The sequence below is a fragment of the Mesoplodon mirus genome, assembly GCF_964341445.2.
Source record: "Mesoplodon mirus genome assembly, chromosome: 2".
Classification (NCBI taxonomy): Eukaryota; Metazoa; Chordata; class Mammalia; order Artiodactyla; family Ziphiidae; genus Mesoplodon; species Mesoplodon mirus.
The window spans coordinates 7,448,234-7,464,616 of NC_138977.1; the positions used below are offsets into that span (position 1 = coordinate 7,448,234).

General features: G+C 39.5%; 1 protein-coding gene across 2 annotated transcripts in view; it reads right to left on the bottom strand.

Annotated features, from left to right (window-relative positions):
- ARHGAP10 (Rho GTPase activating protein 10) overlaps positions 1-16,383 on the bottom strand; it is a 337,729-nt gene that overhangs the window by 216,322 nt on the left and 105,024 nt on the right. For both annotated transcript variants that reach the window (XM_082605670.1, XM_082605669.1), the window contains exons 4-5: positions 10,156-10,227; positions 371-472 (exon numbers count right to left, since the gene is read on the bottom strand). In XM_082605670.1, coding sequence (XP_082461796.1) covers positions 371-472; positions 10,156-10,227 — 174 coding nt within the window. The remainder of the gene's footprint in view (positions 1-370; positions 473-10,155; positions 10,228-16,383) is intronic.

The window sequence follows — 16,383 nt, forward strand, 5'->3', positions numbered from 1 at the left end:
GCCAAATGGTGTAGGAGCTTATTCACTTCACTTCTTCAAGAAATCATGAGAGCCAATTAATGAATCTATTCCTGAATATAATATATCTGTTCTCAGTTATGCTAGTTAAAATGATTGTTCCTGTGAAAATATACTCAGAACCAAAACTTTTAATACTATGAATCCACACTGCATTAATCGCTCTAAGAGGTCTTATTTTACATCTTGTTCCAAAAGAGCTCTTTTTTTCATGGTGATACCTGGTCATTTTTTCCACCTCTAATAACCCTAGATGAAATGTTTTCAAAAGAAAAGCACAGTTTTTTAAAAAAAAGACAGGCACTGATTACTGAATTTTAGAAACAAGTTAACAGAAAAATAAAAACAATACCTCTTGTAAATGTGAGTCTTTCTTTTTTGCTGATAAATTCAAATGTTTATCAATTAGGCTATAGTTCTTTTCTGTCTCTTTGTCAAACTTCTTTTTTTCTTCCTACAAATCAGGAAAACATAGACAACTGTGATTTAAAAAGGGAAAAAAAGGCATACACATAGTTAATCCATTGGGAAACTCAAAATATGAAAAATATCCGAAAATAAAAGAAAGTACCACGAAGTGTGAAGGAGTTATCTGGAAAATCTACCTGCACCCAGGCCATACTGCTTATTACTCATCAAGACAGCGTTAGGATTGAAGAGTCACTTATTTTTTCTTTTTTTCCTTTAATGGGCTTTTTTCCAAGCCTGTTATTTTTCAACTCTTCATACTTATCAGTGTTTGGAATTAATGCCATTCACTTGTCCTTCCATTCAAAAAATATATATTTTTAAGATGAACACATAATAAGAACATAAAGCTTAAAAAAGCAAACTTGCTACAGTACAGATTTTGGCATAGAAATGGAATTCACTTAAAACTGAGTAAGTTTTGATCTACATTAAAAAAAATCATCATCATCATCACCACTGGGGCAGTACGAAATATCTTAAAAGATCTTCCCCAATTGTCCAGTATGAATATCACAATAAACTCCTCTGACCAGGAATGTCATCTACTCACCCAAACCTTAGGGGTGATTTCTTTAACACTGTCTAGAATACGTAGCAATAGGTCAACAAGGCCTAAAATAATACTGACATATTTGTACCAAGATCCTTTGGTTAACATTACAAACATTTCTCAGGCACTGCCTAGAAACAGCATTTGCTTTCCTTTTGCTAGAGTAACTTTTTTTAATTTAAAAATTTATTTTTTCAAATTTTTATTGGAGTATACTTGATTTACGATACTGTGTTATTTTCAGGTGTACAGCAAAGTGAATCAGTTATACATATACATATATCCACTCTTTTTTTTAGATTCTTTTCCCATATAGGTCATTATAGAGTTCTGAATAGAGTTCCCTGTGCATTTTTATTTTTTTAAATACATCTTTATTGGAGTATAATTGCTTCACAATGCTGTGTTAGTTTCTGTTGTACAACAAAGTAAATCAGCCATATGCATACATAGATCCCCATATTCCCTCCCTCCTGAGCCTCCCTCCCACCCTCCCTATCTCACAAGGAACCAAATTTTTTTAAGGCAGCGAAGACAGAGTATCTCCCCAACACTGCTTGCCAAAAGTAAGTAGATTTCTCATAAACATTTCGGAGCACCAATGAGCACACGCGATGTCCTCATGCTGTCAAAATGTTTCCATTAACTTCAAACTCTCACCAACTCTCCAAGGCCTCCTGAAAAGGAACATTCCCTTCCCTATTTTCCAACTTCTGTTTTCTAGGTCAAAAATAATGGATTCTCCCAGCCTTTTCTGGCATGATCTTTTCTCTATTAAGCAAAAGGAGTAAATAAAGCACAAAAATTATGTTTCTTCACATTTATTATCATTTTCTCACTCCACGGAACTACAAACTGTTGTGAGAAGCCAGGAAGGGAGCTCTGCCAGCCCACCTAAAGACCCTAAATTAATCCCCATACTGATGGAAGAGACAGACACGGGAACTGATATTTCTTTTCATTTCTACTCCAAGTTTAATTACCAACTAGCTGCACATCTTTTGGGGGTGGGGGGAGGGGAACACCTAACAATACAGAACCTTAGTTTTCCTACTGAAAAGATCAGGGATTTGGTTTTGTACTAGTTCATTCTTAGATCCAATCCTAAAATTCTGTGATCCTACGGTTCGCCTATGTATGAGAATAGTCAAACTTCTGTTGAAACAGAAGCACTTTTTTTCTTTATGCCCTAGGTCTAATTTACAACTGTTTTTTAAAAAGTTTAAGGCATTAATACTACATGGTTACTCTTTTCTGCTTTTCATTATGACGCACTTCCTGAACGATTTTAATGACTAACAGAAAATAAACTAAAAACAACATATGGCCACTACTTCAAAAACTCCACTATTTTTAAAAGTTCAGGGCTTCCCTGGTGGCACAGTGGTTGAGAGTCCGCCTGCTGATGCAGGGGACACGGGTTTGTGCCCCGGTCCAGGAAGATCCCACATGCTGCGGAGCGGCTGGGCCCGTGAGCCATGGCCGCTGAGCCTGCGCGTCCGGAGCCTGTGCTCCGCAATGGGAGGGAGAAGCCACAACAGTGAGAGGCCCGCAGAGCATGCACTGGATTAGGTGTCAGAGATGCAGGTTCTAGCAGCCATGCATTGTCCTGTGACACTGCCCCAGGGTCACAGCATTCTCTGAGCATCAGTTTCTCAGGTTTAAATGAGATAGAAATGGAGGTGACGCAGCTGCATTTACCGCAAGTACGCTGCAAAGCGAGATCATGTGGTTAAACGTGCTCACTATCTTTGCAGATTAGTACTTCACAAAGAATACTGAAAACATTTTTACTCCTTTGATTTCATCTGAATCACAGAAGGGGACAAAGGAGGCAATGATGCTAAAGTCAGCAGTCAAAACACCCCAGCACACGCAGTAATAGTGGGGTATGTAAATTAGCATGTGGGTTAGGTTGGGAATGAAAGAAAATGGTTCTATCAAGGCTCTGTGAAGAAAGAATTTAGCCAAGAAACAACATCACGCCCACCAATTAGAGTGGAAATACAATTGTTCGTACTTGGTATGGTATTATACAAACGCTACTGTGTTTTGTTTTTGAATCTTAAGACTCACATATTTCTCCTTGCATTTCTTCTCAAGGTCACTATAGAATATTCTGTTTCTTTGTACTCAAATGACTTTTGGCACTTAAATAATTTGAATTTTAAAAGGGACTGTGTTCAAGCAGCATTCAATAAAGAATGGAGCCTTTTTTCTTCAACACTGCAATATAGGATACATATATATGTATGTGTGTTTGTGTATATATATACATATATATATATATAATAAATTGAGCAATATGAGACAAAAGGCTCTATCAAGGATCAAATTAATACAATGAAAACTTTTTTATGAAACAGCATTACTCAAGTGAGTCTGAGTCAAGCTGGAAGGAAAACTCAGTAAGGAAAGGTGGAGGCAAGGGCAAATCACGTAGCCCACATCTACTGTAGAGAGGCAGGCAGCCGTAACAGAGCTCCTGCAGATTTCTGCCATGTGGAAATATAAGCCCAGTATACAGGCCTTGTCTTCTGATTTTTCTGGAACAGCTGGAAAACCCAGTGATTTTTAAATGGTGGCAAAAAAAAAAATTTTTTTTCAGTTTTAACATGAGTAAGCCAAACAAAACATTTACAAGTTAAAGGTGACTCATGGGAAGTCAGCTTGTAATGTTATAAAATCACACATGCAAAAACAAAAACAAAAATAACAGTGAAGGAGAGCTATTACTTAAAACAGCATAATTAGTCAAATAAGATGTACATGGTGTAAATGGTAGAGGGACTTAATAAACCTAAGAAACAAAACATAAATAATCAGGTTTTTTGAATACATTAGAATATATATATATATATATATATATAAAGGTTTTATCACAAATCACTGGATAAAAAAATATTACTCAACCAATGGTGTGGGTATAACTGGTTAACTAGCTGGAAATAAAAAGAGAACCATGTCTCAAATCAAAATTAATTCCAGATGGACTGAAAGAGTCACAAGTAAAAAATGAAGACAAAGAAGAGTATTTTCAGTCAGATCTCAGAACAGAGAAGGAACTTCTGAGGAAAAGAGAAATGGAAGAAGCCATAAGAACTTCTAGATATCAAAAATACACAATAAATAAGGTAAAAGGCAAACAACAGGCAGGGAGAAGATACAATTAATATGGAAGAAAAGAAGTAAACGTTCCTAACATATAAAACACTCTTCACTGAGCAAGTTTTTGCTCAAATCACACATTACACTTCCATGGAAAAATGAGTAAAGAACATAAAAAGAATTCAAAGTCTGAACACACCTGTGAACTGTCCACGTTTCTGCAAGGTACTAGAATTTTTTGCTTTGTTTTAGAAGAAGGGGAAATTTTTAAGTTACCAGGTAACTTTCTTTTTTAAATATTTTTGGTATTTTACAAATTTTCTACGATGAGGAAATGAAAAGACTTATTTTCAAACTACAAACAGTAAATAATAAGGCCTGACTACTCTAGACAGGAGCTTAAATACTTTCTTAGAGATTCCAACTCCTTCTCCCTCTTTATTTAAATAAAAAGGTGGGGGTAACGCTGCACATACAAGAAACAAGATTCACAGCGCATACAACACACTCGGCAGGAGCACTTTTTCCTGTATATCCAGGCCAACCAGAGCTTTGCAATCCCTGTTCTGCTCCCCTGGTCCACCAACACCCTACAGCCAAGGGTGTTGGAAATTCAGCCTTTACCCCCAAACCAGGTGGTGGAAATGCCACCTCCTCCATGAAGCACTCCTTGTCTCCTCCAGTGGGGGGACAGCCGTCTCCCTCAACTCCTGCACCAATGTCACCAGTCCTCCTTGACACTTCATTTGCCCTACCCAACCCCCCACCCCCTTTTGCCTTTAAGCTCCTTCAGCCTCCCCACGGCAACGAGAATTCAGCCTCTACCTGCACACCCAGTAGGCGCCCAGGAGATATCGGTCAGAGGACAAGGGAAGGGAGCAGCCTATAGCACACCGACACCGACCCTGACAAAGTGCCACCGCTGGTTCTGGTGCCGCTGCTCTCAAGTCACCCATCCATCACCTTAGCACCATCCGGCCAGGGGGGGGGTCAGAAGCCACAGCGCTTGAACCCGGCATGCACAGAGTGGACAAAAGCCTGAGCAGTTCTTTCTGGCAAGCTGATATGGAGCATGTCACAAAGGGGATCCTAAAAGAACTGCAACTGTATATATTCCAGGCCCGGCACTAGACCCCAGAAGTATGTTAGCAAATGCACTGAAGCCCCGCAAACACCTTCAAGACCAGTGTCCTAAGTCTCGTTTTAAAGATCAGGAAACAGGCTCAGAGGCCTTAAGTAACTTGCCCCAAATCACAGAGCTACTTAAGGGCCAGAAGTAGGATTCCAAACGAGGGAGAATCAGGTCTTCCTGAAAGACTTTCCTGGCGCTCCAAAGCCAAGATGATAGGACACCTACAGAGCACCGATGCTTACTCGTATTAGAGCACTTTTCACGGTGCATTTTTATTGCCCTTTTTTTTTTTTTACATCACCCACACAGACTTGCCAATTTCTTAAAGGCCGACCAGTGTTTTAATTCATAGTTGTATATCCCAAGGCCTCTCACACTGTGCCGTATGATAGGCCTGATAAGGTTGTTATTACTAAAAATGAAAGAAATGTGATTAAATCACATTTTTTCTGCTCTATCAAACATAATTTGAGAAATTATTCAAATAAATTTGCTTCTTAACCCACATTTTGCAGTCACTTACAGAATCTCAGGAAGTTGATTTTTATTAAACATTTAGTCGTTAGGCATAGTCTTGAAAAGAAATACAAAGGAAATATGGGGTGAGTCTGGTAATGGCTGAGCTACTAAGGTATAATTTATGAAATAAACATTTTTTAAGCCTTCTGGTTAAACCTTTTATTCTATTCAATAAAATAGTAATTAGCTCTTTGCAAAACAGCATTTGAATAGGCTCTATAAATTATCAGTATCATTTCGTTGTATCCGTTTGATATTTGCATGCTGCCCCTTTCAGAGAAAGCAATTTTAAATTCTCCCACTGTAACTCTTAGCAAGTTCTAGTATTTCTTGGAGTTTGTACACAATGCACTTGGCTCCAATGTTGTCTGGTGCCTGTATTAGTTTCCTGTGGCTAAACTGACATTTAATGAGCAATGGTTATCGACAAAATGTTATGCAGATACTTAGGAATAAGTGACAAGCTTCTGGGGAAGGGAAAAGAGCTTCCATGGAAGTAAAGCTAAGAGAGGCCGTGAAGAAAACTCTGAACTGATGGGACACAGCACAGAACGACTGTGTCCTACAGTGGGAAATGGGGCTCTTTAAACAGAGACAAGAACCGGGCAGGCACATGAGAAAATGCGGCAGAACCTATAGGACGGAGGTTGAAGTCCAAACCAAACAGACGTGACTGACAGGGAACATATCCAAATAGAAGTGAAACAGCAGAAAAGAAGACCTGGGGGCTCCTAAAAAATCCAGTTTACAAAAGCCACCTAGCAGTTTCGATTATGTTAAAAACACAGGGCTTCCCGAGTGGCGCAGTGGTTGAGAGTCTGCCTGCTGCTGCAGGGGACACGGGTTCGTGCCCCGGTCCGGGAAGATCCCACGTGCCGTGGAGCGGCTGGGCCCGTGAGCCATGGCTGCTGAGCCTGCGCGTCTGGAGCCTGTGCTCTGCAACGGGAGAGGCCACAACAGTGAGAGGCCCGCATACCGCAAAAAAAAAAAAAAAAAAAAAAAAAAAAAACCACAAAATAAACATGTCACTGGGATGCTGGAAACTGAAGAAGTAAACGGAACTGAAAGAGCTTGCATATAAAAGCGAAAGACAGGACCGTCCCAGATGGGGAAAAGGCGAAGGGAAAGACAAGATAAAACATTCTGATAAGGGTATCTAAAACATTCTGCTGCGGTCAACTTTTAAAGACTTTTGTCTTTTTCTCCCCACATGAAAACTGCTTCATGGTATTTTAAAAAAGGTCTTTAACCTAAGAGAATTAAGTAATTTTTTTTTTTTTTTTTTTTTTTTTTTTTTGCGGTATGCGGGCCTCTCACTGTTGTGGCCTCCCCCGTTGCGGAGCACAGGCTCCGGATGCGCAGGCCCAGCGGCCATGGCTCACGGGCCCAGCCGCTCCGCGGCATATGGGATCCTCCCAGACCGGGGCACGAACCCGTATCCCCTGCATCGGCAGGCGGACTCTCAACCACTGCGCCACCAGGGAGGCCCGAGAATTAAGTTATTTTTAAGTATCCCACATAAGTAAATAAACCACTGGAACAAGAGCGTGTGCTTTTCAAAATAGGATTGGTGTTTAGAAAGCACAAATGGAGAAAATCATCAAATATCTAGGTTATAAACCCTTTCCTGGTTCTTCTAGAATAGAATAGAAGAACAGTAGAATTGGTTTATTTATTAAATATGTTATAGTAAGAGTGGAGGCTGGTAGAAAATAAAGAAATAAGCATAGGTTTTTCTCTTAAAGATTTAAAAATCTAATGAAAAAGACAGATGCTTATATGTCACTATATAACCTAGAAAACTACCTTTCTCTACTGTTTAATATACAAAACTACCAGTAAAAAAAAAACGCTTCTCCCAGGTAACATCAATAGGTGTGACAGCCAACACACACACTGTACTGAACAAGAGTGTAGGATACACCCTTCATAAACCTGAAGCCAGAAAAACAATGAAGAAAGAAATGGGGGACTTCCCTGGCAGTCCAGTGGTTAAGACTCTGTGCTTCTACTGCAGGGGGCACAGTTCGACCCCTGGTCAGAGAACTGAGATCCTGCATGCCATGAGGTGCGGCGGAGGGGAGGGGAAGAGAGTAAATGTTTTAAAATAATAATAATAAAATGAAAGAAAGAAATGGGACTTCGGGATAGAATGTGGCCATTAAACAGCTCAACAGACAAAGTATTAAAATAATTTAAGCTTTTAATATGGCGATTTATTTTGCAAGCTGCTTTGCACGCTAGGCTCTACAGTTAGTTAAGCCTTGAACAATGCAGAGGTTAGGGACACCAACCTAGGAGCAGTTGAAAATCCGAGTATAATTTACAGTCAGTCCTCAATATAGGCGGTTCCACATCTGTGGATTCAACCAACCATGGATCTTGTAGTACCGTAGTATTTACTAGTGAAAAATATCCACGTAGAAGTGGACCCACACAGTTCAAGCCTGAGTTGTTCAAGGGTCAACCACACTTTGAACAGGCACAACATGAGAAGCTGGGCAAATCTGGGGAGGAGAAAGAGTCAGTAGAAAACTCAAGGCCAGAAATTTCTAAAAACCCAGTAGGTAAATAAAAAGGAAATGTATCTATTAATTAAGTCACATTCATTTTTCATTTACATAATATAACCCTTATTCTTCCCGACCATCATCCAAGTAAAATAAGAAAAATAAGAAATGTTTACAGTACTTGCCATGAAATGTTCAAAGAGAAAGAACCAAGATTATTCAAGCTTTAAGACAGCCGATGAAGATCAGAGAAAACAGAATCATAAAACTGCAAAACAGAGCAGTCAGATCCCCAGTCTGTCATCTTACAGGTAAGAAACTAAAGCCAATTACTTGCCCAAGGTCACAGATGTGAAGCCAGAACCCCAATGTCCTGCTACAAAGCCAGCAGACACAAACCAGCTTCCTTGTAGCTCAGCAAACAATTCCAGGAAGAGGACTTGGGGGGTACCCCCACTGACCTCCCCTCAAAACACAGCCCTTCATTAAAAACTGTAAAATATCATCCCAAAAAGAAGTGTCTAATATGATAACAGGTCACTTAAAGGAGAACTGAGTCTATAAATAGCAGCTAAAAAGCTGGCCCTCTCTGGACCCATTTGTATAGCTATGGCCATGGAGACCACAATGTTTATTCGTAGAAAAGAATTTTAATAGTTTGTTTACAAAGATAAAAAAAACACCTCACATCACCAATGCATGGGGGAAAAAAATACAAATATAAAACCTCTCTTCCCTACCTAAAACTGATGTTATTCCCTTCTCCTTAGGCCAAGCCAAAAATGGTCAACAACACAGAAATGCTATTTTTTCTCCCTCAAGTACATGCACAACATTCAAGAGAGACTGGTGGAAATTGCTCCTCTGAGTTAATTTCAAAGCTTATTAGTTAGCAGACGTTAGAAGTTGCTAAATACATCCTAGGCTCCCAGTGGCAAAGTTGCTGCACTATTCCCAGAAATCCTGGCTACATCCCAGAGCTTTGAGAACAGAGTCTGTGGTTCACTCACCTTTGAATCCCCAGCACCTATCACAATGTTGGCACATAACAGACGCTCAGTAAATTTGTGTTAAATTGAAGGAAATACATCCCAATACAGTAAGCCCCCTACATACGAATGAGTTGCATTCCAAGAGTGCGTTCGTAAGTCCAATTTGTTCATACGTCCAACAAAGTTAGCCTAGGTACCCAACTAACACAATTGGCTATATAGTACTGTACTGTAATAGGTCTGTAACACTTTTCACACAAATAATACATAAAAAACAAACACAGAAAATAAAGAAAACATTTTGAATCTTACAGTACACTAATCTTACAGACACGTCAACTAACTTAACATGATTGGACATACGAACACACGTTCGCATCTTTGAAAGTTTGCAACTTGAAGGTTCGTATGTAGAGGACCTACTGTAACCGAATATTCTCTTTCTAGTGTCAGTGACACACTGGTGTAGCAGCATTTCTAATCTTAAACCCTAGTATGATGCTGCAGTCTGCCATCAAGCTGAGGCGGGCATGGAAATCATTGCCCCTCCTACAGAGATAAGATGTTTCTACACAGAGTAAACGTGTTGTTTGCTTAAAGATATTTTTAAAACTCTACATGGAAAGGTGCAGCCAAAGATGATTACGAGAGGTTTTACCATCCAGTCCAGGTGTTTTTGTTTTGTTTTCAATCTCATATTCCCCCAAAGGGGACAAAGCACATTTGAAACATAAAACAACAGATGGTGGACTCCAACATCTCCTTCAAAGCTGCTAAATGTGAACCGAGTGTACACTCAAGCAGCAGAGGGGTCTACATTTGCTGTTTACAAGTGTGCTCAAATTAGACACAAACCTTGACGGCTCCAAGTTGCTCTTTTCTGAATTTTTCCAAGGGTTTAATCAGGGTTTCGGTGACACTTAATGCCTAGAGAACAAGAGTGATAACAGAAGAGCAGAGTATTAGGTTTCCAAAAAGGAAAAAGTGAGTCTTTCATTTCCCTCTTCCACCCCACCCAGAAACAAAATGAACAACACACTGAACTGCTTTATCTCACCCTGCCAATGCGACCATTAAATCACTTCTAAATTTATTAACACACCAGATCTCCATAAATATTTTTAGGGAAGAGGAGGTGTGGCAAAGTGCCAGGAAAATGTGCAACCTAGCCCCAACACAGCCCTTTCTTCAGAGAAATAGCAAGAGGGTTGGCTTCAAACAACAAAGGGGTCTATCACATTCATTAACAGAACACTTCTGTTTGAATGTTTTTTTTTTCTCCCACTGCTCAGAAATTTAAAAGTCGATGACATTCCATTATTAGTGATCAGACTACATAATGTAGAGGGCTAGGTTTGTAGCTACAAGTTTAAATGCACCAGGACAGCCCTTCATCACTGAAAATTCCTCATGAGGATTTAGGCTATGCTAGCAAAGCAGAGTTACTGGAGCTCAGGACAGTCAGTCATCCAAATATTCGTAGAGCAGGCAAGATCACCATGACAGGAACCACACACAGACTCGACCCACAGCCTCACTCATTTTTATATTGGCTCATTTGGGACTTCTCATTTTAAGACAGAATCTACATATCACTTACATGTGGAATCTAAAAAAAGACAACAGGGACTTCCCTGGTGGTCCAGTGGCTAAGGCTCTATGCTCCCAAAGCAGGGGGGCCCGGGTTCAATCCTTGGCTGCGGAACTAGATTCCACATGCCGCAACTAAGAATCCACATGCCACAACTAAGACCCAGATGAGCCAAAATGAATAACTTAAATAAATATTAAAAAATAAAATAAGGTATAAGGATATAAAGTACAATATGAGGAATACAGCCAATTTTTTTTTTTTTTTTTTTTTTTTTGCCATACACAGGCCTCTCACTGTTGTGGCCTGTCCCGTTGCGGAGCACAGGCTCCGGACGCGCAGGTTCACTGGCCATGGCTCACGGGCCCAGCCGCTCCACAGTATGTGGGATCCTCCCGGACTGGGGCACGAACCTGCGTCCCCCGCATTGGCAAGCGGACTCTCAACCACTGCGCCACCAGGGAAGCCCCAGCCAATATTTTTTAATAACTATAAATGGAGTATAACCTTTAAAACTTGTGAATCTATTACAAGAGACAAAGAAGGACATTACATAATGATGAAGGGATCAATCCAAGAAGAAGATATAACAAGTGTAAATATTTATGCACCCAACATAGGAGCACCTCAACGCATAAGGCAAATGCTAACAGCCATAAAACGGAAAATCAACAGTAACACAATCATAGTAGGGGACGTTAACACCTCACTTTCACCAATGGACAGATCATCCAAAATGAAAATAAATAAGGAAACACAAGCTTTAAATGACACATTAAACAAGATGGACTTAATTGATATTTATAAGACATTCCATCCAAAAACAAAAGAATACACTTTCTTCTCAAGTGCTCATGGGACATTCACCAGGATAGATCATATCTTGGGGCACAAATCAAGCCTTGGTAAATCTAAGAAAACTGACATCGTATCAAGTATCTTTTCTGACCACAACACTATGAGACTAGATATCAATTAGAGGAAAAAAATCTGCAAAAAATACAAACACATGGAGGCTAAACAACACAGTACTAAATAACCAAGAGATTACTGAAGAAATCAAAGAGGAAATGACAAAACACCTAGAAACAAATGACAATGAAAACACGACCCAAAACCTATGGGATGTAGCAAAAGCAGTTCTAAGAGGGAAGTCTGTAGCAATACAATCCTACCTCAAGAAACGAGAAACATCTTAAATAAACAACCTAACCTTACACCTAAAGCAATTAGAGAAAGAAGAACAAAAAAACCCCAAGGTTAGCAGAAGGAAAGAAATCATAAAGATCAGATCAGAAATAAATGAAAAACAAATGAAGGAAACAATAGCAAATATCAATAAAACTAAAAGCTGAAAAGATAAACAGAACTGATAATCCATTAGCCAGACTCATCAAGAAAAAAAGGGAGAAGACCCAAATCAATAGATTTAGAAATGAAAAAGGAGAAATAGCAACTGACACTTCAGAAATACAAAGGATCATGAGAGATTACTACAAGCAGCTATCTGCCAATAAAATGGACAACCTGGAAGAAATGGACAAATTCTTAAAAAGCACAACTTTCCGACAGTGAACCAGGAAGAAATAGAAAATATAAACAGATCAATCACAAGTACTGAAAATGAGGCTGTGAATAAAAATCTTCCAACAAGCGAAAGCCCAGGACCAGATGGCTTCACAGGCGAATTCTTTCAAACATTTAGAGAAGAGCTAACATCTATGCCTCTCAAACTCTTCCAAAATATAGCAGAGGGAAGAACACTCCCAAACTCATTGTACAAGGCCACCATCACCCTGATACCAATTCCAAACAAAGATGTCACAAAGAAAGAAAACTACAGGCCAATATCACTGATGAACATAGATGCAAAAATCCTCAACAAAATACTAGCAAACAGAATCCAACAGCACAATAAAAGGATCATACACCAGGACCAAGTGGGGTTTATCCCAGGAATGCAAGGATTCTTCAATATATGCAAATCAATGTGATACACCATATTAAAAACTGAAGGCTAAAAACCATACGATCACCTCAATAGATGTAGAAAAAGCTTTCGACAAAACTCAACATCCATTTATGATAAAAACTCTCCAGAAAGTGAGTATAGAGGAAACTTACCTCAACATAATAAAGGCCATATATGACAAACCCACAGCCAACATCGTTCTCGATGGTGAAAAACTGAAACCATTTCCTCTAAGATCAGGAACAAGACAAGGTTGCCCATTCTCGCCACTTAGTATTCAACATAATTTTGGAAGTTTTAGCCACAGCAATCAGAGAAGAAAAAGAAATAAAAGGAATCCAAATTGGAAAAGAAGAAGTAAAGCTGTCACTGTTTGCAGATGACATGATAATATATACAGAGAATCCTAAAGATGCTACCAGAAAACTACTAGAGCTAAACAATGAATTTGGTAGGGTAGCAGGATACAAAATTAATGCACAGAAATCACTTGCATTCCTATACACTAAGATGAAACATCTGAAATAGAAATTAAGGAAACAATCCCATTTACCACTGCAACAAAAAGAATAAAATATCTAGGAATAAACCTACCTAAGGAGACAAAAGACCTGTATGCAGAAAACTATAAGACACGGATGAAAGAAATTAAAGATGATACAAACAGATGGAGAGATACACTATGTTCTTGGATTGGAAGAATCAACATTGTTAAAATGACTATACTACCCAAAGCGATCTACAGATTCAGTGCAATCCCTCTCAAACAACCAATGGCATTTTTCACAGAACTAGAACAAAAATGTTCACAATTTGTATGAAAACACAAAAGACCCCGAATAGCCAAAGCAATCTTGAGAAAGAAAAATGGAGCTGGAGGAATCAGGCTCCCAGACTTCAGATTATATTACAAAGCTGCAGTAATCAAGACAGTATGGTACTGGCAGAAAAACAGAAATATAGATCAATGGAACAGGAGAGAAAGCCAGAGATAAACCCACGCACATATGGTCACCTTATTTTTCATAAAGGAAGCAAGAATATACAATGAACAAAAGACAGCCTCTTCAATAAGTGGTGCTGGGAAAACTGGACAGCTACAGGTAAAAGAATGAAATTAGAACACTCCCTAACACCATACAGAAAAATAAATTCAAAATGGGGCTTCCCTTGTGGCGCAGTGGTTGGGAGTCCGCCTGCCAATGCAGAGGACACGGGTTTGTGACCCAGTCCGGGAGGATCCCACGTGCCGCGGAGCGGCTGGGCCCGTGAGCCGTGGCAGCTGAGCCTGCGCATCCAGAGCCTGTGCTCCACAACAGGAGAGGCCACTACAGTGAAAGGCCCGTGTACCGCAATCAAACAATCAATCAATCAATCAGTCAATCAATAGACTCAAAATGGATTAAAGACCTAAATGTAAGGCCAGACACTATCAAACTCTTAGAGGAAAACATAGGCAGAACACTCTATGACATAAATCACAGCAAGATCCTTTTTGACCCACCTCCTAGAGAAATGGAAATAAAAACAAAAATAAACACATGGGACCTAATGAAACTTCAAAGCTTTTGCACAGCAAATGAAACCATAAACAAGACCAAAAGACAACCCTCAGAATGGGAGAAAATATTTTCAAATGAAGCAACTGACAAAGAATTAATCTCCAAAATATACAAGTAACTCATGCAACTCAATATCAAAAAAACAAACAACCCAATCCAAAAATGGGCAGAAGACCTAAATAGACATTTCTCCAAAGAAGATATACAGATTGCCAACAAACACATGAAAGGATGCTCAACATCACTAATCATCAGAGAAATGCAAATCAAAACTACAATGAGGTATCAACTCATACCAGTCAGAATGACCATCATCAAAAAATCTATAAATAATAAATGCCAGAGAGGGTGTGGAGAAAACGGAACCCTCTTGCACTGTTGGTGGGAATGTGAATTGATACAGCCACTATGGAGAACAGTACGGACGTTCCTTAAAAAACTAAAAATAGAACTACCATATGACCCAGCAATCCCACTACTGGGCATATACCCTGAGAAAACCATAATTCAAAAAGAGTCACGTACCACAATGTTCATTGCAGCTCTATTTACAATAGCCAGGAAATGGAAGCAACCTAAGTGTCCATCAACAGATGAACAGATAAAGAAGATGTGGTCCATATATACAATGGAATATTAGTCAGCCATCAAAAGAAACGAAATTGAGTTATTTGTAGTGAGGTGGATGAACCTAGAGTCTGTCATACAGAGTGAAGTAAGTCAGAAAGAGAAAAACAAATACCATATGCTAACACACATATATGGAATTTTAAAAAAAAGGTTCTGAAGAACCTAGGGGCAGGACAGGAATAAAGACACAGACGTAGAGAATGGACATGAGGACACGGGTAGGGGGAAGCATAAGCTGGGACGAAGTGAGAGAGTGGCATGGACGTATATACACTACCAAATGTAAAATAGATAGCTAGTGGGAAGCAGCCACATAGCACAGGGAGATCAGCTGGGTGCTTTGTGACCACCTAGAGGGGTGGGAGAGGGAAGGTGGGAGGGAGACACAAGAGGGAGGGGATATGGGGATATATGTTTATGTATAGCTGATGCACTTTGTTATAAACAGAATCTAACACTCCATTGTAAAGCAATTATACTCCAATAAAGACGTTAAAAAAATTGTGAATCACTATATTGCACACCTGTAACTTACATAATACTGTACATCAACTATACTTCGATATAAAATTTTTTAATAAAAATAAAAAAAGAATCTACAACAAACAATGCTGAAAATGCACATAGAAGGGAATATTTACCTAAGGAGAATGCATTTAACCACAATATGCTGGTGAGTAGTAGTGTTCTCACCATCTCCAGAAGGATTCAGAATAGAAAAGCAAACCTCAAAACACTTGACAACAACATGCCATACCTCTTGTTACAAAAAATGCCCCCAAAAATCCAAGCTTAAAATTACAGAAAAAAATAAGTGACTTACAACAGGAAAGGATTCTCCATTTAACCCTAGGCTCCTTTGCAGTATTTCATTATGGAAGGGTTTCTCCCAAAGAGACCATTCATCCAGTGAGATGCGGAATCCTCAAAAAAAATGATCCTGTCCACACTCGAGATGCCCAGAGCTTGCTTACACTCTCTTCCCCAGGCCGGCCACTGGACTTCATTCACTCCAGCCCTGACAATTTGTTACTTAGGTGTCAAAGGGTTGAGGCAACAGACAGAATTAAGAGCCATCACTAGTCAATGGCAAGGGATCATTTTCAAAATACGATAATTTTATCCTCTTCCTATTGTAGGCCATGCGACCTGCAACAAGGGCAAACCAAAGAGCAGAGCATGGACACCGCAGCACATGCCAGGAATCCTGACGGCTCGAAACAATATGGAATGCCCCAGGGTCCACCTGGGAAAGCAGATGAGAGGCTCTGCCATACCTTTTCAAGGTGATCCAACTGACACACGACATCTCAAAATAATTTAAAGCT